This window comes from Scyliorhinus torazame, chromosome 11 (assembly GCF_047496885.1).
Source record: "Scyliorhinus torazame isolate Kashiwa2021f chromosome 11, sScyTor2.1, whole genome shotgun sequence".
In the NCBI taxonomy this organism is placed as follows: domain Eukaryota; kingdom Metazoa; phylum Chordata; class Chondrichthyes; order Carcharhiniformes; family Scyliorhinidae; genus Scyliorhinus; species Scyliorhinus torazame.
Window position 1 is genome coordinate 68612846 of NC_092717.1, and position 25222 is coordinate 68638067.

Consider the following 25222-nt stretch of genomic DNA (forward strand, 5'->3'; position numbering starts at 1 on the left):
GTTACTTAAAAAAATTGAAGCTTACTGTAACACCAGTAACAATGCTGCTTCAAGACATTCAATGCTCAGAGACCAAATTGCACAGTGATGTGAAACTCAAACACTCATCAGGCCAAAAAGGTTTAATGCTGGAAATCGGGATTGACAAGTGCAGATCGCAAGAAAAAAATAACTTAAAGTTTTTAACAAGAAAAAAAACAGCAAAAAAGTTCTTTTCCACGGGTCTGGTGCAGTTAAAATGGCGCCTGAGCACATTTTAAACTCTCCAGGGAACAAAAGACGCAACTCTGGGTCTGCGCATGCGCAGGAAACAGCAACCGCGCAGGAGCAATTGAAAAAAGCCGTTTTGGGCGCAAAACGTCGTGACGTCAGAGGCCCCGGATCATGCCCACTGAAAGGGGAAATGTCCAAAAATTGAAAAAAAGAGTTTTAAAGCTACAAAACACAATCTTTTCACCTCGAAAGACAGAACAATGCCTGAACTTCTACCAGCAGTTGAAAATAATCTCCGCAGCACCCTGGAACAAGCAGTTTTCACCACCCGAAGTGAGAGCACAATGACAAATCCGAAACCAAAGAAGATGATTTGTTCAATGAACATGAAGAGCACGAAGACAAATCCGAAACAAAAGAAGATGATTTGTTTATCGAACAATACTACTCAGACATGGCTGAGTTATTCGGTTATGATGATCCTAAAAGCATCAGTGCCACGGTTGAAAAGCTCAACACGGCTCTACTCATGGTAGATGAATCCAATACCATGATGCAATGGCAGATCGTCGATACATTGGATGACAGCAACCTGTCAAATACCTAAGAAGAAATCGATGCCACACAGCGAGTACTGAACGACTCCGTTGGGAGTGCACAGATTGACTCCAGAGAGAGACTACTGCACGACTCCACACAGATAGCGATGACTCCACAGAGAGAGCGCTACAAGCCTCCACAGAGAGATCGTTGACAGACTTCACAATGGAAGCAACGCAAGACTCCATAGCGAAGTCCATGCATGAACAAGACCATGAACATAGAACATAGAAAAATACAGCACAGAACAGGCCCTTCGGCCCACGATGTTGTGCTGAACCTTTGTCCTAGATTAATCATAGATTATCATTGAATTTACAGTGCAGAAGGAGGCCATTCGGCCCATTGAGTCTGCACCGGCTCTTGGAAAGAGCACCCTACGCAAGGTCAACACCTCCACCCAACACTAAGGGCAATTTATCATGGCCACTCCACCTAACCTGCACATGTTTGGACTGTGGGAGGAAACTGGAGCACCCGGAGGAAACCCACGCACACACGGGGAGGATGTGCAGACTCCGTACAGACAGTGACCCAAGCCGGAATCGAACCTGGGACCCTGGAGCTGTGAAGCAATTGTGCTATCCACAATGCTACTGTGCTGCCCTTAAGAACAAATTAATCTACACTATATCATTCGACCGTAATCCATGTACCTATCCAATAGCTGCTTGAAGGTCCCTAATGTTTCCGACTCAACTACTTCCACAGGCAGTGCATTCCATGCCCCCACTACTCTCTGGGTAAAGAACCTACCTCTGACATCCCCCCTATATCTTCCACCATTCATCTTAAATTTATGTCCCCTTGTAATGGTTTGTTCCACCCGGGGAAAAAGTCTCTGACTGTCTACTCTATCTATCCCCCTGATCATCTTACAAAACCTCTATCAAGTCGCCCCTCATCCTTCTCCGTTCTAATGAGAAAAGGCCTAGAACCCTCAATCTTTCCTCGTAAGACCACTCTCCATTCCAGGCAACATCCTGGTAAATCTCCTTTGCACTTTTTCCAAAGCTTCCACATCCTTCCTAAAATGAGGCGACCAGAACTGTACACAGTACTCCAAATGTGGCCTTACCAAAGTTTTGTACAGCTGCATCATCACCTCACGGTTCTTAAATTCAATCCCTCTGTTAACGAACGCTAGCCTTTCTTCACAGCTCTATCCACTTGAGTGGCAACTTTCAAAGATGTATGAACATAGACCCCAAGATCTCTCTGCTCCTCCACATTGCCAAGAACTCTACCGTTAACCCTGTATTCCGCATTCATATTTGTCCTTCCAAAATGGACAACCTCACACTTTTCAGGGTTAAACTCCATCTGCCACTTCTTAGCCCAGCTCTGCATTCTATCTATGTCTCAATGCAGCCGACAACAACCACACTATCCACAACTCCACCAATCTTCGTATCGTCTGCAAATTTACTGACCCACCCTTCAACTCCCTCATCCAAGTCATTAATGAAAATCACAAACAGCAGAGGACCCAGAACTGATCCCTGCGGTACGCCACTGATAACTGGGATCCAGGCTGAATATTTGCCATCCACCACCACTCTCTGACTTCTATCGGTTAGCCAGTTCGTTATCCAACTGGCCAAATTTCCCACTATCCCATGCCTCCTTACTTTCTGCATAAGCCTACAATGGGGAACTTTATCAAATGCCTTACTAAAATCCATGTACACTACATCTACTGCTTTACCTTCATCCACATGCTTGGTCACCTCCTCAAAGAATTCAATAAGACTTGTAAGGCAAGACCTACCCCTCACAAATCCGTGCTTACTATCCCGAATCAAGCAGTGTCTTTCCAGATGCTCAGAAATCCTATCCTTCAATACCCTTTCCATTACTTTGCCTATCACCGAAGTAAGACTAACTGGCCTGTAATTCCCAGGGTTATCCCTAGACCCTTTTTTGAACAGGGGCACAACATTCGCCACTCTCCAATCCCCTGGTACCACCCCTGTTGACAGTGAAGACGAAAAGATCATTGCCAACGGCTCTGCAATTTCATCTCTTGCTTCCCATAGAATCCTTGGATATATCCCGTCAGGCCCGGGAGACTTGTCTATCCTCAAGTTTTTCAAAATGCCCAACACATCTTCCTTCCTAACAAGCACAATCGCTTCACAGCTCCAGGGTCCCAGGTTCGATTCCGGCTTGGGTCACTGTCTGTGCGGAGTCTGCACATCCTCCCCGTGTGTGCGTGGGTTTCCTCCGGGTGCTCCAGTTTCCTCCCACAGTCCAAAGATGTGCAGGTTAGGTGGATTGGCCATGCTCAAATTGCCCTTAGTATCCAAAATTGCCCTTAGTGTTGGGTGGGGTTACTGGGTTATGGGGATAGGGTGGAGGTGTTGACCTTGGGTAGGGTGCTCTTTCCAAGAGCCGGTGCAGACTCGATGGGCCGAATGGCCTCCTTCTGCACTGTAAATTCTATGAATTCTAAATTCTATGAATAAGTATTTCCTCGAGCCTACCAGTCTGTTTCACACTGTCCGCTCCAGCAATATGGCCCCTCTCATTTGTAAATACAGAAGAAAAGTATTCATTCAAGACCTCTCCTATCTCTTCAGACTGAATACACAATCTCCCGCTACTGTCCTTGATCGGACCTACCCTCGCTCTCGTCATTCTCATATTTCTCACATATGTGTAAAAGGCCTTGGGGTTTTCCCTGAACCTACCCGCCAAAGATTGTTCATGCCTTCTCTTAGCTCTCCTAATCCCTTTCTTCAGTTCCCTCCTGGCTATCTTGTATCCCTCCAGCGCCCTGTCTGAACCTTGTTTCCTCAGCCTTACATAAGTCTCCTTTTTCCTCTTAACAAGACATTCAACCTCTCTTGTCATCATGGTTCCCTCACTCGACCATCTCTTCCCTGCCTGACAGGGACATACATATCAAGGACACATAGCATCTGTTCCTTGAACAAGTTTCACATTTCAATTGTGCCCTTCCCTGCCAGCCTATGTTCCCAACTTATGCACTTCAATTCTTGTCTGACCACATCGTATTTACCCTTCCCCCAATTGTAAACCTTGCCCTGTTGCACGCACCTATCCCTCTCCATTACTAAAGTGAAAGTCACAGAATTGTGGTCACTATCTCCAAAATGCTCCCCCACTAACAAATCTATCACTTGCCCTGGTTCATTACCAAGTACCAAATCCAATATTGCCTCCCCTCTGGTCGGACAATCTACATACTGTGTTAGAAAAGCTTCCTGGACACACAAGTCTATTAACTTTATCTGAGCAACCAGCAGCAGACTATGAAAGTCCACCAAGCTCACGTGAACAACAAAAAAACTATGAACGTCTACCCAGCTTATTTGAGCCACCAGAAGAAGACTATGAAAGTCTACCCACTGTGTGTGAGACACGTGACGAAGAAATCACAATTCCCATACAAGATGTGCAAGATCACAGCGAGACTGACAGATCTCAGCTCGTATGTACAGAAGCACTCAACAATCAAAGTGAAACTACTCTCGAGTCCAGTGAGACCACGTCAATTAAAACCTCATCTACTCTAAACTACCCACAAGAAAATTAAATCTTGAAGATTTTGACTGCAGAAGAGGAGCACCAAGAAATCAATGATGATTCAAATGAACCTGAAATGACTCCAAAAGTAGAGCACCAAGAAATCAATGATGATTCAAATGAGCCAGAAATGACTCCAGAAGAGGAGCACCAAGGAATCAAAGATGATTCAAATGAACCTGAAATGACTCCAAAAGTGGAGCACCAAGAAATCAATGATGATTCAAGTGAACCAGAAATGACTCCAGAGGAGGAGCACCAAGGAATCAAAGTGGAATCACATCAACCACAAAGGAGTGATGTCACAAAGATCAATGCAACATCAGATCATTCACACAATCCTCAAGAAGAAACGCTCAATGAAACATCAGATACCACAAAGGACACTGACACAAATAACTTTGAGAATGACTCGAATTATCCACACGGAACAGTCATTGAGCGCAACAAGAACAACAAAATCCACAAGAAGCACAACAGAAACAAGAACAACAACAAAGTCTACAAGAACAACAACAAACACAACGAGAAACATAACATAGCAGCCCCCACGATAGTCACAAGTCCCGAGACAATGCTAAAACAGGGACTCCTATCAACATTTTTTTCGGTTTTGGACATTAGCAACGGCTTTTGGTCCATTCCATTGGATAAAGCGTGCCAATATAAATTTGCTTTCACCTTCCAGGGACAGCAATATACATGGACATGGACATGCCTTCCACAAGGCTTCCACAACTCCCCCTCCGTTTTCCACCGACAGCTGGTGATTGAATTAGCCAAGTTTTCCCGATCCGATTGCCTGGTGCAGTACGTAGATGATTTGCGACTGCAGATGGACACTAAGGGAGAGCACATTTCGCTTCTCGCCGAACTATTAGGACTTTTTCAACAAATTGGATGTAAAGTGAACCCCAAAAAGGCCCAGATTCTACAAGAAAAAGTGATTTACCGAGGAACAGTAATCACACATGGCAAACGCGAGATCGAGCAGGAATGAATCGACTCAAGTGTCAAATTACCCCTGCCCCATAATGTCACAGCCCTCCGGTCATTTCTAGGACTGGTTGGCTACTGTAGGAATCACATCGACGGTTTTTCCGCAAAGCCAGCCCCCCTCTCCGAACTTCTAAAGAAGCAAGCCGATGCCGTGGATGCATTAAAACGAGCTCTCAGCACAGCCCCCGTATTACAGGTCCCAGATCCACTCTCCCCGTACGCAATTGAAGTTGCAACCACCGACTGAACCCTTTCGGCCGTGCACCTCCAGGAAAGACATGATTGTTTAGGCCCTGTCGCACACACCTCACGAGTACTTGATCCAGTTGAGCAAGGATTTTCTGACTGCGAAAGGCACCTGCTTGCAGTTTTTGTGGCAGTCCAATACTTCGCCGACATTACAGGACTCAACCCCATCACCATTTTAACTGAGCACACCCCAACACAACTCCTACTTGATGGTAGATTAAAGGACGGCACAGTCAGCCAAATTTGCGCAGCCCGATGGACCCTTCTCTTACAGGGGAGGAAAAATTACAGCAAAGAGGACAAAAACACACACTTTCCTCGCAGACAATTTACACGATGCCGGCACCCCACATGAATGTAAAATCATCTCCACCAAACACAACATAGGACCCTTTGTACCAAAGTCAGCTCCCCCGAAACCAGGTACTACACCCCAGACACCCCAGCCCACAGCCATTGGCGCACCCCTTAGTATTTATGTGGATGGCTCCTCCACAGTTTTGAACGGAAAAAGGATTACCGGTTGCGGTATATATGTAGAGGACGCGCAGGGACGCGCATTAGAAGAAATATACAAAAATTGCCCGGACATTTAGGCTCACAGGCAGCAAAACTAGCAGCCGTAGCGTATATTGTAGAGCACCCGACTCGTTCCTGACCCCAGACGACATACATTCCGACAGTCTTTCTGTCTGTAATAGTTTGACAGAATTCCTACCCCTGTGGGAATCTAGAAGTTTAATTTCCGCAGATGGAAAACCCCTACCCTCAGCCCCATTACGCCAGCATATCCTAAAGACAGCAAAAGATCGGAAATATGGCATTATAAAAGTTCGTAGCCACCATCGTTCTTCCCCCCCTGGTAACATTAAGGCAGACGCCCCAACAAAGGCAGGTTCCAGACACGGTCATTTTTGGAATCCTCCCGAGAGTGCACCAGTACACGCGGTTCAGGTCTCACATTCCTGATTCAGGATTTAGCACAGACCCAAAAAGATGAGAAGCTCAGGGAAGTTTTAAAAGGAAACTTCCCAGCCCCCTATGATAAATACAAGAACATGTTGACAACACATGACGGTGTAATTTTAAAAGAAGGTATTTAGTGGTCCCCAGTCAGGACAGAAACCAAATTATTTGTCAATATAACGCACTACATTGAAAACTGTTTAATCTGCGCCCAGAACAATCCAGACAGATATGCAAGGAAAGGTCAGCTTAGTCACATCCGCCCCGTTAACGGCCCCTGGACGAATTTGCAAATTGATTATATAGGACCCCTACCCCACTGCAAGAATGGTTTTAAGTACGTGTTGGTGGTCATCGACACCTTCACAAAATGGGTGGAAGCTTTTCCATCCAGAACGAACACGGCTAAAGCGACAGCCAAGATCCTCACACAGCACATCTTTACAAGATGGGGTCTTCCCCCTAGCACAGAGTCCGACCAAGACTCACATTTTACAGGACAAGTGATGAAAAACGTCCTCACATTTTTCGGAATCAAACAGAAATTGCACATTGCATACCACCCCCAATCCAGCGGAATAGTAGAAAGAATGAATAGGACTTTAAAAGCAACCCTCAGGAAAATGGTGCAACAGCACAATAGCACATGGGACACAGTTCTCCCCTTTGCACTGATGTTCATAAGGAACACGGTATCCACGTCGACAGGATACACCCCCCACACCCTCATGACCGGACGACCCATGAAAGGGACAGAATATTTGTCAGGACTCGATTTGGCCAGCCCCGCAGTCACCGCCCTCACCCATGAGAAAGCAGTTCAACAGATTATAGAGAGTGTAAAAGTGGCCCAGCTTGCTGCAGCTATTAGGCTTGGGACACGCAAGAAGCAAAGCAAGGTTTGCTTTGACAAGACAGTACACGCCACAGAATTTGTAGTAGGTAAGCAGGTCATGCTATCCCTATACAACCCCAGCTTATTCCTTTCCCCCAAATTTGCAGGACCATACTCCATTTCTGATAAAGTCAGCCCCTCCGTATATAAAATCACTTATCCCAATGGCAAGTCTGCATAGTTTCACATAAACAAGCTTTTGACACACAGAACAACCACTCACACCACACCTCGCTTGCAGCAGCAAATGAACATGCCCCGCCCACGAACGACCTATTCCTACCCTCCCCCAACCAGTCCAGCCCGTCCTCAGACACTGCTTCGACTCCACCCCCAGAGGCTTGACCCCGCCACCACCGAACACCCTCACCTCCCCCACGACCGACGACCCTCACCTCCCACACCACCAAACACCCTCACCTCCCACACCACCGAACACCCTCACCTCCCCCACCACCGAACACCCTCTCTTCCCACACCACCGAACACCCTGACCTCCCCCACCACCGAACACCCTGACCTCCCCCACCACCAAACACCCTGACCTCCCACACCACTGAACACCCTCACCCCCCACACCACTGAACACCCTCACCTCCCCCACCACTGAACACCCTCACCTCCCACACCACTGAACACCCTCTCCACCCACACCTGTGTACACCCTCACCTCACACACGAGTGAACACCCTCACCTCCCACACCACCGAACACCCTCACCTCCCACACCGCCGAACACCCTCACCTCCCACACCACCGAACACCCTCACCTCCCCCACCACCGAACACTCTCCCCTCCCACACCACCGAACACCCACACCACTGAACACCCTCACCTCCCACACCACCGAACACCCTCCCCTCCCACACCACCGAACACTCTCCCCTCCCACACCACCGAACACCCACACCACTGAACACCCTCCCCTCCCACACCACCGAACACCCACACCACTGAACACCCTCACCTCCCACACCACCGAACACCCTCACCTCCCACACCACCGACCACCCTCACCTCCCACACCACCGACCACCCTCACCTCCAACACCACCGAACACCCTCACCTCCCACACCACTGAACACCCTCACCTCCCCCACCACCGACCACACTCACCCCCCACACCACCGAACAACCTCACCTCCCACACCACTGAACACCCTCACTTCCCACACCACCGAACACCCTCACCCCCCACACCACCGAACACCCTCACCTCCCCCACCACTGAACACCCTCACCTCCAACACCACCGAACACCCTCACCCCCCACACCACCGAACACCCTCACCTCCCCCACCACTGAACACCCTCACCTCCCCCACCACTGAACACCCTCACCTCCAACACCACCGAACACCCTCACCTCCCACACCACCGAACATCCTCTCCTCCCACACCACCAAACACCCTCTCGTCCCACACCACCAAACCACTCGCATGCACACCCCCTCCGTTATATACCCACCCTACGAGCTGGGGGCACTGCATTGGCAGTGACAGCGGCTGTGGCCCATGGGGCGGAGGATGAGTACTGGGTGCTCCACATCGTCTTACAATGTCTGACTCATGCCCACAGTAGCACCTTCCACCTGGGTGATCCCTGCATGCGAGCTGGCCAGTCCATCATATGGCCCTGTCGAATAGCTGGGGAGGAGGTGCTGGGGCGGGTTACGCGGTGCACCAATGGGCCTCATCCGTCCCCCACCGCCCCCACTCCCAGTAGCCAGCACTGACCACCCCAACCCCCATACCCATCAGGCAGAGCACCAAGTCTGGTTTTAACAGTGTAAACATAGAACATAGACCATACATTGCAGAAGGAGGCCATTCGGCCCATTGAGTCCACACCGACCCACTTAAGCCCTCACTTCCACCCTAACCCAATAACCCCTCCTAACCCTTTTGGACACTAAGGGCAATTTCCCATGGCCAATCCCCCTAACCTGCACATATGTGGACTGTGGGAGGAAACCGGAGCACCCGGAGGAAACCCACGCAGACACGGGGAGAATGTGTAGCCAGTGACCCAGCGGGGAATCGAACCTGGAGCTGTGAAGCAACTGTGCTAACCACTGTGCTGCCCACATAAACATGTGTTTATTGTGAACAAATATATACAATCTGTGCTCTAGCCCCCTATAATATGGATGATAATGGCATAGTGTAGGTTAGATGGCTTTTGTTTCGGTGCAACATCGTGGGCCGAAGGGCCTGTACTGCGCTGTATTGTTCTATGTTCTATGTTCTATAACTAAACTGTGCCCTGCACCCGTGCCAACTAAACTGGTAACTTTCTAGTTTTATGGGTCCTACCACTACACTTCTGTGGTTCCCCAGACGGTACAGCAGGAATAGAGGCGGACTGCTGTGACTCCTGCCCTGCGAAGAGGGTCCCCATTGGCTTATGTCTCCTGGGGCGACCGAGCTGGATGGGCCCGGCTGCTCGGGCGCCCTGGGTGGCGTGGTGCCACCCTGTTCTGCCCGCTGCCCACCAGATTTACCAGGGACAGTAGTGGAGGAGTCCGAGGTGCTGCGCTGTTCTGGCACCACCTCTGCAGGAGTAACGGGCACAGGCCCCAGCACCTCCTCCTCACTCGTGTTGCCCGATGGCCTCTGGGCTTCTCCATGGGACGGGGGTGTGACTGGAGCCAGCCCCACCAGTCCTGGAGGCACGCTCTCGTATCGACAAGGGTCTGAACGTTAGCGGCCATGGAGCATAGGGAATGGCCATCTCCGTCTGGGACTGCAACACATTACTCTGCGACTGTGCCACCACCCTGAGGGTCAGTGCCACATCAGCCAGTGAGTGGGCCACATCCCTTCAGGACTGGATCACCTCCCTCTGTGTGTGCCACGCCGGCCTGCACCTGGGCAAAAGGAGCCTTTTCACTAGTGTGCCCAACCGAGGTGATAGTCTCTGAGATGGTGGAGGGTTTTGGAGATGTCAGTGACGGAAAGTCCGTGTCCTCCTCTGACCCGAACTCTGGGGTCTTCTGAGTCTCAGGCAGACGGCTGGTGTTTTGGCTGCTCTCCCTGTCGGTGCTCTGCCATCCGGGGGGCACCGCTCTGGCACTGGCTGGGGGCAGGGTGCTCCGGATGGGCCGGGCCCATCTCTGGCAGGTCCTGTCAGACACAAGACGACATGTATGGTTAGACAGCCGGATGGGTGTGAGTCGTGATGTGGTGAGGTCTGAGGTGAGGGGATGAGGGGTGGCGTGAGGGGGGTTGGGGTGGGGTGAGGGGGGTAGGGGTGGGGTGAGGGGGGTTGGGATGGGGTGAGGGGGGTTGGGGGTGGGGTGAGGGGGGTTGGGGGAGGCACACGTGTCATGAGGATCCACAACTATTGCGACCTCTCTCCTCCGGGCCGCCGACCACGTCCAGCGGCCTCTGCTCGGACACGGTGACGGGACGCAGGTCTGGTGATCCCCCTCCAGTCTTCTCCCACTCCGGTGGATGTGCACGGCCTTGTCCTGTCGGGGAAACACAAACAATGACACTGTTAGACAGTCCGGTGCATGCAGCCCAGGGTTTGGGCAGCTGATGGCATCAGTGGCCAAGGCACACGGCCATTGCGGCTGGCGTGGGGACAGACATGTAGACAGGAGAGCAGAATGGTGAGTTTAAACTGGATAACATTGAACATCAGTTGGGGCGTGTGGGTGGGAGGGTGGGGGGCTGTGTGTGTTAATGGTGACTATTTGTCATTTATTTATGTGAACATGCGGGGTAATGTTTGGGGTTTGGTGGGAGGATGGGATCGTTGTTATTGATATGGGGATTGACATATTTGTTACTGATTATTGTTTATTGTTGGTGGGTGTAAATTTGGGAGAAAATGTGAAAAAGGAGAAGAAAATTTTTTTTTTTTAAAAAGAATGGTGAGTTTAAATGGCAAGCGACAGGAAGGTCTGGTCCTGCTTGTCCTGCTTGTGGACTGATCAAATGTGTTCTGCAAAGCGGTCACCCAGTCTGCATTTAGTCTCTCCATAATGTAGCGTAGACCGCATTGGGAGCAGTGAATGCAATAGACTAGGTCAGTGTTTTTCAAACTTTTTTTCGAGCGACCCACTTTTATGGAATAGCCGACTATTGCGACCCACACCACATTCTCAAAATGTTTTCCATAATTACTGTTAAAAAGTCACGCATTGTTGGCACTTCTGTATCATTGAATGTAAATTTGTAAATTGAGCAGCTGTTTCACCTTAAACGAGAGCTCTACCCTGACACATTGCTAAAGGGTGTAACGCAGAATTATTTGACTATTTTATTTCTTCACACCCATTGCTCTCATTTGGAAAATTGCATTCAAGCGCTGGAAAGATTAATAGACTCAGTATTGCACAGTTTTAACAACGTCATGTCCTGGCGATCAAAACCTAACACGGCCTCGGATGGGAAAGTACACTCAAAACGTGATCAAAAAAAGATGCGTCCTTTAAGGACAAGAGCCCCGGTGTGGAGAGACAATTCGGAAATGGATGGGGTGGACATAGGGGCGTGTAGGGGTGGAGGAGGCTGTATGTCCAGCTTAACTGACAGAATGATAAAATACACACTGGGTTGGTCAGCGATACACTGAAATCAAGAAATTATACCACACTGAACTCAAGAAATAATACAGATTCTCACGTTGCGCACAGTAGCAGGAAATGCCACCCAAAGAGAATTTTACAGGTCTATCACTGCAAAGTGCCCAACTACATATTGGTCCAGAGAGACAAGGAAGTCCACTGCACCGGCTTTTTAATCAGCCTCCCGCGGTCATACACAGTAACGCAGTGAGAATTTACCCAGAGAGAAAACGGTAAACATGGTCAGACGGTATTTGACATCATTTTGGTGACCTTTTGGCGACCCATGTTAAACTATTCAGTGACCCATCGCAGGTTGCGACCCCCAGTTTGAAAATCACTGGACTAGATTGAAGGAGGTGGAAGTGAAGCCCTTCACCTGAAAAGAGTGTTTAGGCCCTTGGATGGTGAACAGGGAGGAGGTAAAGGGGCAGGTGTTACACCTTCAGCGATTGCATGGGAAAGTGCCGTGGTAAGAGGGTGAGGGGTTGAGGGTAATGGACAAGACCATAGATTATAGAATTTACAGTGCAGAAGGAGGCCATTCAGCCAATCGAGTCTGCACCAACCTTTAAAAAGAGCACCCTACTTAAGCCTATGCATGGACCAAGGTATCCCGGAGGGACCGGTCCTTGCGGAATGGTAACAGGGATGTCGAGGGGAAGATTTGTTTGGTGGTGAGAACTTGCTGGAGTCGGTGGAACTTGTCTTTTATTATCTTATCACTAATATATTTTATTATTTTTATGGAAATTATATTTACTGCTGCTTCTGGCCAGTTAGCCCCTGTCTTATTTAAATACTGATGTTGATTTATATATAGGGTGAAAATGGACTAGGATCTCCTGGATTCAAGGGTGACAAAGGTGAACCTGGAATCCCCGGCCCTCCCAGCCTTCCCACAGTGAGAGAAGTTAATCCTATAGAACCTGGCCCAGCAGGGCCAAGGGGCCCACCAGGTCCTTCTGGAAAAGATGGTAAACAAGTGAGTAAATTAATGGTGGATTTTAATGCCACTGTGTTGCTTGTTCTGTTGTTTAACTAACCTTGGATAAAAGAAATCCCTGTGGTCAAAGTATCCTAACGTCTGTCAAACTGTATAGCCACGTTTCAATTGCTACTTTAGAGCAGTGTACACCAGGGGGTTTGTGGTGGCCAATAGGGATGCTGGCCAACTGATACGGGCTGCACTGTTGAGTGGCCAACTCAAATATTAGTGGGCCAGAATGAAACTCCCCAACAATCTGCTACCGTAGCATTTACATAGTACCATATTCCGTGTTATCTCTGCTGAAATCTGAACTTTGATCAAAACCTTAAGGCAAAAATGCTTAACCATTGTGTCACTGGCCTTAAAGAAATATTTTATGTACTTTCAATAGGATTGACAGTGTAGCGCCTTTTTCTAATTGTACTTTCTTGTTACAGGGTGTACCTGGAAAAGATGGATTGCCTGTAAGTGTTTCATTTATCTCAGTCATTATCCAGAAGGTGGTTAGCCGGGACAAAATACAAATAGTGCACAACACTAACGGATCAATGTTTTGGTTTGATGCTCCATAACAGAGCTCCACGTGACAAAGGTTCTTATTGCAGAATTTGTTTTTCTCCAAATTGATAATATACTTCGAGAAAAACTCACAAGATGTATAATGGAACCATTATCAACTTCTGCTCACCTGCAATCCGCTTGTAAAATTGGTAACCAGAAGCCAATCATCGGGTTAGTATATTGAACATTCCCCCCCACCCCCCCGACACCAAAGTATACCTGATTCAATTTTCAGGCAAGCCTTCAAATGAATGCCCAGCACTCCTGCCCAGACGGAAGAGTATCTAAACCTGTACACTGGGATTCTAAGCTGCTTGTAGAACACTGATTGTCACACTCATGTGCGAATAGGCAAAGTGCATACTAGATCCAATTGAATCAGACATTGAAAGGCCTAACCAGTAGTCTTAAAAGGACCAGGAGCATATATTCCATAAACAGCCAAGGAGGGGGAATTTATGTGGGGAGCGAAGCATCAAGAACGCTTCTTACCATTTTCCTCCTACTCTTGATCTTCCAGCATGCAGTTTTAGGTGTGAAAACAGCTCAGGTACTGTTTATATGACCTTTGGGCAGGTACTGCGGACTCACTAGTGACCTCACCCCTGGTTTGGGCCAAGTCAAACATTTCTCATCTGTATTTAGATTTTCACATATCATTTCACACTGTGACGCAGGAGCATATGATCCATGAGATGGTGGAGTACGTGTTGGAACGTGGAGTGGATCCGAAATTAATTGAAAGAGAAAGCTGCTGGCGATGGAACTGCTTGAGAATGGAGTAAGAGGGTTACTAGGTGTTCCAAGGATGAGCATGGACTCATTATTGGTTGCGTAACCATTTAATGATGGAGTTAGGATTTGAAATGGTCTATGCATTCTAATGATTGGAACCAGGAAGCTGAAGATAACATGAACCCAGTGAAGCAAAGCAGGAGATTTGTATAGATTAGGGAATTGGGCTGACAAGTGGCAGATGTTGTTTGATGGGGAGACTGCATGGTCATAACATTTGGGAAAGGGAACAACACAGGAGAGGCATCTGGGATACTGGTCATTATGGTGATTATGCCATTGGAATGACTGGCACTGTGTGTGACAGTGGTAAAGAAGATAAAGAGGACCTTAGTTTGTGTTGATAATAAACATACAGAATGGGCATATAATTGATAAAAAAATTTTGATATAGAGAGATAAGCGTGAGATATTACATTTGGGTAAGAAAAATAAGGAGGTCACGGGCGGATTCTCCGGTTCCCCAGCCGCATGTTTCTCGGCCGCACACCATTCGCTGGCGCTGGGATTTCCCATTGAAACCACCCTATGCTTCTGTGAAACCCCCTGGCGGGGGTGCAATGCCAGCGGGAAAATTAATCCCGATGAGCGGAGAATTCTTGGAATGCGAGCATTAGCAGGTGATTAAATCTTTACAGATCCAGAGATGGGGTAACCCCAGGTTAAAGAGGTGTGAATTCTGTCAAGCCAGGACAGTTGGTAGGATTTCGCAGGCCAGATGATGGGGGAAAAGTACAGCACAGGAACAGGCCCTTCTGCCATCTAAGCCTGTGCCGACCGTGCTGCCCGTCTAAACTAAAATCTTTTACACTTCTGGGGTCCGTGTCCCTCTATTCCCATCCTATTCATGTATTTGTCAAGATGCCCCTTAAACGTCACTATCGTCCCTGCTTCCACCACCTCCTCCGGCAACGCGTTCCAGGCACCCACTACCCTCTGTGTAAAAAATACATTCACTTGCCCTTCAGGGTCTCATCAGCATGTGTCATAATCCAACAGATCATGGAGAATTGGCCCCAAGGGTTACCCAATGTGGCGTACTTGGATGATGTCCTGGCCATGGGGACTTCAGAACAGGAACTTAGCTGGTGAATTTAGAAGAGGTCTTGCAGAGATTCTCAATGGCTGGGGACACCTGAAGAAAGGAAAATGTGTTTTCAAGCAAATGAAGTGACTTACTTGGCTTTGGATGGATAAAAAAGAAGACACGGTAAAGGCCATCAAGGAAGCACCAACTTCAAGAAACATCACGGAGTTAAAATCCTTCCTTCTCAACCTTACCTCTAGCCTGAGGTGTGGTGATCCTCAGGTTAAATCAGCACCAGTCAGCTCTCATCCTCTAGGGCCAAGCAACCTATGGTCATCTGGGACTGCAGCGACTTTATTTTCTGGGCAGCAGGGTGGCAGAGTGGTTAGCATTGCTGCCTCACAGCGCCAGGGACCCGGGTTCAATTCTGACCTTGGGTGATAGAGTCGAGTGGAGTTTGCACATTCTTCCCATGTCTGTGTGAGTTTCTTCTGGGTGCTCTGGTTTCCTCCACAGTCCAAAGATGTGCAGGTTCAGTGGATTGGTAATGCTAAATTGCTCTTTAGTGTCCAAAGGTTGGGTGGGATTACGGGGGTGGGGAGGGGAAGTGGGCCTGGTGAGGTGCTCTTTCGGGGGGGGCGGGTCGATGTGGACTAGGTGGGCAGGGTGTCCTCCTTCTGCATTGTAGCCTACCCTACTACCCTATACCCTACTACGGAAGTATCAAAGATAGTCTTGGGAGGCACCACAGGTGAAGGCTAAATTAGACAATTGCGGTATTGGCCCATTTCGACCCTGAGAAGAAACTCATTCGGACATGTGACACAACTCTTTATGGGTTTAGGGCGGTACTTTCCCACCGCTGTAAAGATGAAACGGAAAGGCCTATCGCATCCAGGATTCTTTTGGATGCCGAGTGAAGGTATTCTCAAATTGAGAAAGAGTGCTTGGTGGTTGTGTTTGGTGTTAAAAAAGTTCCATCAATATGTCTACTATAGGCATTTCATAAAAGTAACCAATCACAAGCCCTTATTGGGACTATTCAAAGAGGATAAGTATTGACTTGATAGGGGGAATTGTTCCCCTATTGCCTCCACCCAGATACAGTGTTGGGCCCTGTTACTTGAAGCTTATGAATATCCTTTAGAGCACCACCCTGCAACCTGGATATCTAGCGCTGATGCTTTGTGTCACTTCCCACAAGCCCGGCCCCTTTACCAGCCCTGGAAGATGCAAAATTTTGATGTCCGCAAGGCAAATTAAGGCTTGGTCGCAAAAAGATTCAACTCTGTTTAAACTGAAGTACATGGGCTGGATTCTCCTACATGGCCAATCCACCTAACCTGCACGTCTTTGGACTGTGGGAGGAAACCCACGCACACACGGGTCAGTAAAATTGCTGAAGAGGAGCTTTAAAAAGGGCCCCTATCAATGCCTGATTTCTGGTTCTACACGCTGGCGGGCTGATCCATTTCGCCGGCAGGTCAATGGGGTTTCCCGTTGTGGGGCAGCCCCACGCTGCTGGGAAACCCGGTCTGCCGGCAAAAGGGAGCATCCCGATGGCGGAGAATCCAGCCCCATTATCCTGAATGGGGGAGTCCGAGGGCAACCCTCTGAAGAAATGAAACACTATCTGATTAAGAAAGCCGAGCTCAGTCTTGAGGATGGTATAATTTTCTGGGGGTCCCGAATATTTGTTGCTCGCCCAGGGCGATCTCTAATACTTAGGATAGAATAGTCTGCACCTCCGTCCCATACCCGTAACCCACCAACCCCACCCGACCCGTTTGGGCACTAAGGGCAATTTAGCATGTCTAGTCCATCTAACCTGCACGTCTTTGGATGTGGGAGGAAACCGGAGCACCCGGAGGAAACCCACGCAGACACGGGGAGAACGTGCAGACTCCGCAAAGACAGTGACTCAAGCCGGGAATTGAACCTGGGACCCTGGAGCTGTGAAGTGACAGTGCTAACCACTGACATCTGGAATTCCTCCAGTGTCATGAAGTGATGGGTACATTCTTCATTGTAAAGAACTGTTTGAAGTTTGGTTAAATCAGGCATTGATAGGGGTCCTTTTTAAAGCTCCTCTTCAGCAATTTTACTGACCCGTGTGTGCGTGGGTTTCCTCCGGGTTTCCTCCCACAGTCCAAAGACGTGCAGGTTAGGTGGATTGGCCATGATAAATTGCCCTTAGCGACCAAACGGGTCGGGTGGGGTTGGTGGGTTACGGGTATGGGACGGAGGTGCAGACGATTCTATCCCACTGAGTGCTGAATTTGGTGCATTTTGAGTGCTATAGTGAGAGTTTGGTGACTGAGGGAGTTAGGTGAGGAGGGAGTAAGGTGCTCCTTTCATTTTGTTTCCTACATTTCCGCAAAGAGCGAGAAGGGAGCCAGGAGTTTACAGAGAGTGCAGCTGACTGGGAGCAGAGTCGGAGGGCGGAGGTCCAGTTGGTCCACAGGGCATCTATATTCTGTAAGGTAAGAGGGGATGGAGGCTAGGCCAGTTGCATGCTCCTCCTGTAGGATGTGAGTGGTGAGGGATACCACCGGTGTCCCCGCTGACTATACCTGCGGGAAGTGCACCCTACTCCAGCTCCTGAAAGACCGTGTTAGGGAACTGGAGCTGAAGCTGGATGAACTTCGGATCATCCGGGAGGCAGAGTGGGTGATAGAGAAGAGTTACAGGGAGGTAACCACACCCAAGGTACAGGACAAGAATAGCTGGGTTACAGTCAGGGGAAAGAAAACAAACTTACAGGCTTTCAGGGAGCTAGGATGGAAGCTCAGAACTAGAACAAACAGAGTTGTTATCTCTGGGTTGTTGCCCGTGCCACGTGATAGTGAGATGAGGAATAGGGAGAGAGAGCAGTTAAACACGTGGATACAGGGATGATGCAGGTGGGAGGGATTCAGATTTCTGGATAACTGGGGCTCTTTCTGGGGAAGGTGGGACCTCTACAGACAGGATGGTCTACATCTGTACCTGAGGGGCACAAATATCCAGGGGGGGAGATTTGTTAGTGCTCTTTGGGGGGGTTTAAACTAATGCAGCAGGGGCATGGGAACCTGGATTGTAGTTTAAGGGTAAGGGAGAATGAGAGTACAGAGGTCAGGAGCACAGATTTGATTTTGCAGGAGGGGGCCAGTGTTCAGGTAGGTGGTTTGAAGTGTGTCTACTTCAATGCCAGGAGTATACGAAATAAGGTAGGGGAACTGGCAGCATGGGTTGGTACCTGGGACTTCGATGTTGTGGCCATTTCGGAGACATGGATAGAGCAGGGACAGGAATGGATGTTGCAGGTTCCGGGGTTTAGGTGTTTTAGTAAGCTCAGAGAAGGAGGCAAAAGAGGGGGAGGTGTGGTGCTGCTAGTCAAGAGCAGTATTACGGTGGCGGAGAGGATGCTAGATGGGGACTCATCTTCCGAGGTAGTATGGGCTGAGGTTAGAAACATGAAAGGAGAGGTCACACTGTTGGGAGTCTTCTATAGGCCTCCAAATAGTTCTAGGGATGTAGAGGAAAGGATGGCGAGGATGATCCTGGATAAGAACGAAAGTAACAGGGTAGTTATTATGGGAGACTTTAACTTTCCAAATATTGACTGGAAAAGATATAGTTCGAGTACATTAGATGGGTCGTTTTTTGTACAGTGTGTGCAGGAGGGTTTCCTGACACAATATGTTGACAGGCCAACAAGAGGCGAGGCCACGTTGGATTTGGTTTTGGGTAATGAACCAGGCCAGGTGTTGGATTTGGAGGTAGGAGAGCACTTTGGGGACAGTGACCACAATTCGATGACGTTTACGTTAATGATGGAAAGGGATAAGTATACACCGCAGGGCAAGAGTTATAGCTGGGGGAAGGGCAATTATGATGCCATTAGACGTGACTTGGGGGGGATAAGGTGGAGAAGTAGGCTGCAAGTGTTGGGCACACTGGATAAGTGGAGCTTGTTCAAGGATCAGCTACTGCGTGTTCTTGTTAAGTATGTACCGGTCAGGCAGGGAGGAAGGCGTCGAGCGAGGGAACCGTGGTTTACCAAAGAAGTGGAATCTCTTGTTAAGAGGAAGAAGGAGGCCTATGTGAAGATGAGGTGTGAAGTTTCAGTTGGGGCGATGGATAGTTACAAGGTAGCGAGGAAGGATCTAAAGAGAGAGCTAAGACGAGCAAGGAGGGGACATGAGAAGTATTTGGCAGGTAGGATCAAGGAAAACCCAAAAGCTTTCTATAGGTATGTCAGGAATAAGCGAATGACTAGGGAAAGAGTAGGACCAGTCAAGGACCGGGATGGGAAGTTGTGTATGGAGTCTGAAGAGATAGGCGAGATACTTTCATCAATAATATTTTTCGTCAGTTTTCACTCAGGAAAAAGATAATGTTGTGGAGGAGAATGCTGAGACCCAGGCTAATAGAATAGATGGCATTGAGGTACGTAGGGAAGAGGTGTTGGCAATTCTGGACAGGCTGAAAATAGATAAGTCCCCGGGTCCTGATGGGATTTATCCTAGGATTCTCTGGGAGGCCAGGGAAGAGATTGCTGGACCTTTGGCTTTGATTTTTATGTCATCATTGGCTACAGGAATAGTGCCAGAGGACTGGAGGATAGCAAATGTGGTCCCTTTGTTCAAAAAGGGGAGCAGAGACAACCCCGGCAACTATAGACCGGTGAGCCTCACGTCTGTAGTGGGTAAAGTCTTGGAGGGGATTATAAGAGACAATATCTATAATCATCTAGATAGGAATAATATGATCAGGGATAGTCAGCATGGCTTTGTGAAGGGTAGGTCATGCCTCACAAACCTTATCGAGTTCTTTGAGAAGGTGACTGAACAGGTAGACGAGGGTAGAGCAGTTGATGTGGTGTATATAGATTTCAGCAAAGCGTTTGATAAGGTTCCCCACGGTAGGCTATTGCAGAAAATACGGAGGCTGGGGATTGAGGGTGATTTAGAGATCTGGATCAGAAATTGGCTAGCTGAAAGAAGACAGAGGGTGGTGGTTGATGGGAAATGTTCAGAATGGAGTTCAGTTACAAGTGGAGTACCACAAGGATCTGTTCTGGGGCCGTTGCTGTTTGTCATTTTTATCAATGACCTAGAGGAAGGCGCAGAAGGGTGGGTGAGTAAATTTGCAGACGATACTGAAGTTGGTGGTGTTGTCGATAGTGTGGAAGGATGTAGCAGGTTACAGAGAGATATAGATAAGCTGCAGAGCTGGGCTGAGAGGTGGCAAATGGAGTTTAATGTAGAGAAGTGTGAGGTGATTCACTTTGGAAGGAATAACAGGAATGCGGAATATTTGGCTCATGGTAAAGTTCTTGGAAGTGTGGATGAGCAGAGGGATCTAGGTGTCCATGTACATAGATCCCTGAAAGTTGCCACCCAGGTTGATAGGGTTGTGAAGAAGGCCTATGGAGTGTTGGCCTTTATTGGTAGAGGGATTGAGTTCCGGAGTCAGGAGGTCATGTTGCAGCTGTACAGAACTCTGGTACGGCCGCATTTGGAGTATTGCGTACAGTTCTGGTCACCGCATTACAGGAAGGACGTGGAGGCTTTGGAGCGGGTGCAGAGGAGATTTACCAGGATGTTGCCTGGTATGGAGGGAAAATCTTATGAGGAAAGGCTGATGGACTTGAGGTTGTTTTCGTTGGAGAGAAGAAGGTTAAGAGGAGACTTAATAGAGGCATACAAAATGATCAGGGGGTTAGATAGGGTGGACAGTGAGAGCCTTCTCCCGCGGATAGAAATGGCTGGCACGAGGGGACATAGCTTTAAACTGAGGGGTAATAGATATAGGACAGAGGTCGGAGGTAGGTTCTTTACGCAAAGAGTAGTGAGGCCGTGGAATGCCCTACCTGCTACAGTAGTGAACTCGCCAACATTGAGGGCATTTAAAAGTTTATTGGATAAACATATGGATGATAATGGCATAGTGTAGGTTAGATGGCTTTTGTTTCGGTGCAACATCGTGGGCTGAAGGGCCTGTACTGCGCTGTATCGTTCTATGTTCTAAACAGGCAGACAGTGCAGGGATCCGTCGTGGCCGTTTCCCTTCAAAACAAGTATACCGTTTTGGATGCTGTTGGGGGGGTGACCTCCGGGGAAAGGCCCTAGCGGCCAGGTCTCTGGCACTGAGTCTGGCTCTGAGGCTCAGAAGGGAAGGGGGGAGAATAGAAATGCAATAGTAGTAGGAGATTCAATGGTTAGGGGAATAGATAGGAGATTCTGTGGTCGCGAGCGAGACTCCCGGAAGGTATGTTGCCTCCCGGGTGCCAGGGCCAGGGATGTCTCGGATTGTGTCTTCAGGATCCTTAAGGGGGCCCCTCGAGCAGCCAGAAGTCGTGGTGCACATTGGTACCAACGACGTAGGTAGGAAAAGGGGTGTTGAGGTAATAAACGAGTTTAGGGAGTTAGGCTGGAAGTTAAAAGACAGGACAGATCGAGTTGTCATCTCTGGTTTGTTGCTGGTGCCACGTGATAGCGAGGCTAGGAATAGGGAGAGAGTGCAGTTGAACACGTGGCTGCAGGAATGGTGTAGGAGGCAGGGCTTCATATATTTGGATAATTGGAGCGCATTCTGGGGAAGGTGGGACCTGTACAAGCAGGATGGGTTGCATCTGAATCAGAGGGGCACCAATATCCTGGGAGGGAGGCTTTCTAGTACTCTTCGGGATGGAGTACTCCTTGGCAGGGGAATGGGAACCGGATTTGTAGTCCAGCAACTAAGGAAGCCGATATTCAGGACGCCAAAGCGTGTAGTGAGGCAGTGGGGAAGGGAACACTGACAAAGGAGAGTACTTGCAGGCACGGAGATGGGTTGAAGTGTGTATACTTCAACGCAAGAAGCATCAGGAATAAGGTGGGTGAACTTAAGGCATGGATCGGTACTTGGGACTACTATGTGGTGGCCATCACGGAAACTTGGATAGAAGAGGGGCAGAAATGGTTGTTGGAGGTCACTGGTTATAGATGTTTCAATAAGATTAGGGAGGGTGGTAAAAGAGGTGGGGGGTGGCATTGTTAATTAGAGATAGTACAACAGCTGCAGAAAGGCAGTTCGAGGAGTATCTGCCTACTGAGGTAGTATGGGTTGAAGTCAGAAATAGGAAAGGAGCAGTCACCTTGTTAGGAGTTTTCTCTCGGCCCCCCAATAGTAGCAGAGATGTGGAGGAACAGATTAAGAACAGATTTTGGAAAGGTGCAGAAGTCACAGGGTAGTAGTCATGGGTGACTAACTTCCCAAACATTGAGTGGAAACTCTTTAGATCAAATAGTTTGGATGGGGTGATGTTTGTGCAGTGTGTCCAGGAATCTTTTCTAACACAGTATGTAGATTGTCCGACCAGAGGGGAGGCAATATTGGATTTGGTACTTAGTAATGAACCAGGGCAAGTGATAGATTTGTTAGTGGGGGAGCATTTTGGAGATAGTGACCACAATTCTGTGACTTTCACTTTAGTAATGGAGAGGGATAGGTGCGTGCAACAGGGCAAGGTTTACAATTGGGGGAAGGGTAAATACGATGTTGTCAGACAAGAATTGAAGTGCATAAGTTGGGAACATAGGCTGTCAGGGAAGGACACAAGTGAAATGTGGAACTTGTTCAAGGAACAGGTACTACGTGTCCTTGATATGCATGTCCCTGTCAGGCAGGGAAGAGATGGTCGAGTGAGGGAACCATGGTTGACAAGAGAGGTTGAATGTCTTGTTAAGAGGAAAAAGGAGACTTATGTAAGGCTGAGGAAACAAGGTTCAGACAGGGCGCTGGAGGGATACAAGATAGCCAGGAGGGAACTGAAGAAAGGGATTTGGAGAGCTAAGAGGGCATGAACAATCTTTGGCGGGTATGATCAAGGAAACCCCAAGGCCTTTTACACATATGTGAGAAATATGAGAATGACTAGAGCGAGGGTAGGTCCGATCAAGGACAGTAGCGGGAGATTGTGTATTGAGTCTGAAGAGATAGGAGAGGTCTTGAACTCTTGAACTTGAACTTTTCTTCTGTATTTACAAATGAGAGGGGCCATATTGTTGGAGACGACAGTGTGAAACAGACTGGTAAGCTCGAGGAAATACTTGTTAGGAAGGAAGATGTGTTGGGCATTTTGAAAAACTTGAGGATAGACAAGAGCCCCGGGCCTGACGGGATATATCCAAGGATTCTATGGGAAGCAAGAGATGAAATTGCAGAGCCGTTGGCAATGATCTTTTCATCCTCACTGTCAACAGGGGTGGTACTAGGGGATTGGAGAGTGGTGAATGTCGTGCCCCTGTTCAAAAAAGGGACGAGGGATAACCCTGGGAATTACAGGCCAGTTAGTCTTACTTCGGTGGTTGGCAAAGTAATGGAAAGGGTACTGAAGGATAGGATTTCTGAGCATCTGGAAAGACACTGCTTGATTCGGGACAGTAAGCACGGATTTGTGTGGGGTAGGTCTTGCCTTACAAGTCTTATTGAATTCTTTAAGGAGGTGACCAAGCATGTGGATGAAGGTAAAGCAGTGGATGTAGTGTACGTGGATTTTAGTAAGGCATTTGATAACGTTCCCCATTGTAGGCTTATGCAGAAAGTAAGGAGGCATGGGATAGTGGGAAATTTGGCCAGTTGGATAACGAACTGGCTAACCGATAAAAGTCAGAGAGTGGTGGTGGATGGCAAATATTCAGCCTGGATCCCAGTTACCAGTGGTGTACCGCAGGGATCAGTTCTGGGTCCTCTGCCGTTTGTGGTTTTCATTAATGACTTGGATGAGGGAGTTGAAGGGTGGGTCAGTAAATTTGCAGACGATACGAAGATTGGTGGAGTTGTGGATAGTAAGGAGGGCTGTTGTCGGCTGCAAAGAGACATAGATAGGATGCAGAGCTGGGCTGAGAAGTGGCAGATGGAGTTTAACCCTGAAAAGTGTGAGGTGGTCCATTTTGGAAGGACAAATATGAATGCGGAATACAGGGTTAACAGTAGAGTTCTTGGCAATGTGGAGGAGCAGAGAGATCTTTGGGTCTCTGTTCATACTTCTTTGAAAGTTGCCACTCAAGTGGATAGAGCTGTGAAGAAGGCCTATGGTGTGCTAGCGTTCATTAACAGAGGGATTGAATTGAAGAGCCGTGAGGTGATGATGCAGCTGTACAAAACTTTGGTAAGGCCACATTTGGAGTACTGTGTACAGTTCTGGTCGCCTCATTTTAGAAAGGATGTGGAAGCTTTGGAAAAGGTGCAAAGAAGATTTACCAGGATTGTGCCTGGAATGGAGAGTAGGTCTTACGAGGAAAGGTTGAGTTTGCTAGGCCTTTTCTCATTAGAACGGAGAAGGATGAGGGGCGACTTGATAGAGGTTTATAAGATGATCAGGGGAATAGATAGAGTAGACAGTCAAAGACTTTTTCCCCAGGTGGAACAAACCATTACAACGGGACATTAATTTAAGGTGAATGGTGGAAGATATAGGGGGGATGTCAGATGTAGGTTCTTTACCCAGACAGTAGTGGGGGCATGGAATGCACTGCCTGTGGAAGTAGTTGAGTCAGAAACATTAGGGACCTTCAAGCAGTTATTGGATAGGTACATGGATTACGGTAGAATGATATAGTGTAGATTAATTTGTTCTTAAGGGCAGCACGGTTGCATTGTGGATAGCACAATTGCTTCACAGCTCCAGGGTCCCAGGTTCGATTCCGGCTTGGGTCACTGTCTGTGCGGAGTCTGCACATCCTCCCCGTGTGTGCGTGGGTTTCCTGCGGGTGCTCCTGTTTCCTCCCACAGTCCAAAGATGTGCAGGTTAGGTGGATTGGCCAT

The 25222-nt window shown here is 48.4% G+C and overlaps 1 protein-coding gene across 1 annotated transcript in view; it reads left to right on the forward strand.

Moving 5' to 3' along the window:
* The window catches only part of LOC140385324 (collagen alpha-1(XV) chain-like), a 531657-nt gene that overhangs the window by 219851 nt on the left and 286584 nt on the right, over positions 1 to 25222 (forward strand). Inside the window, 2 exon segments of the mRNA XM_072467384.1 lie at positions 12877 to 13038; positions 13482 to 13508. Coding sequence (XP_072323485.1) covers positions 12877 to 13038; positions 13482 to 13508 — 189 coding nt within the window.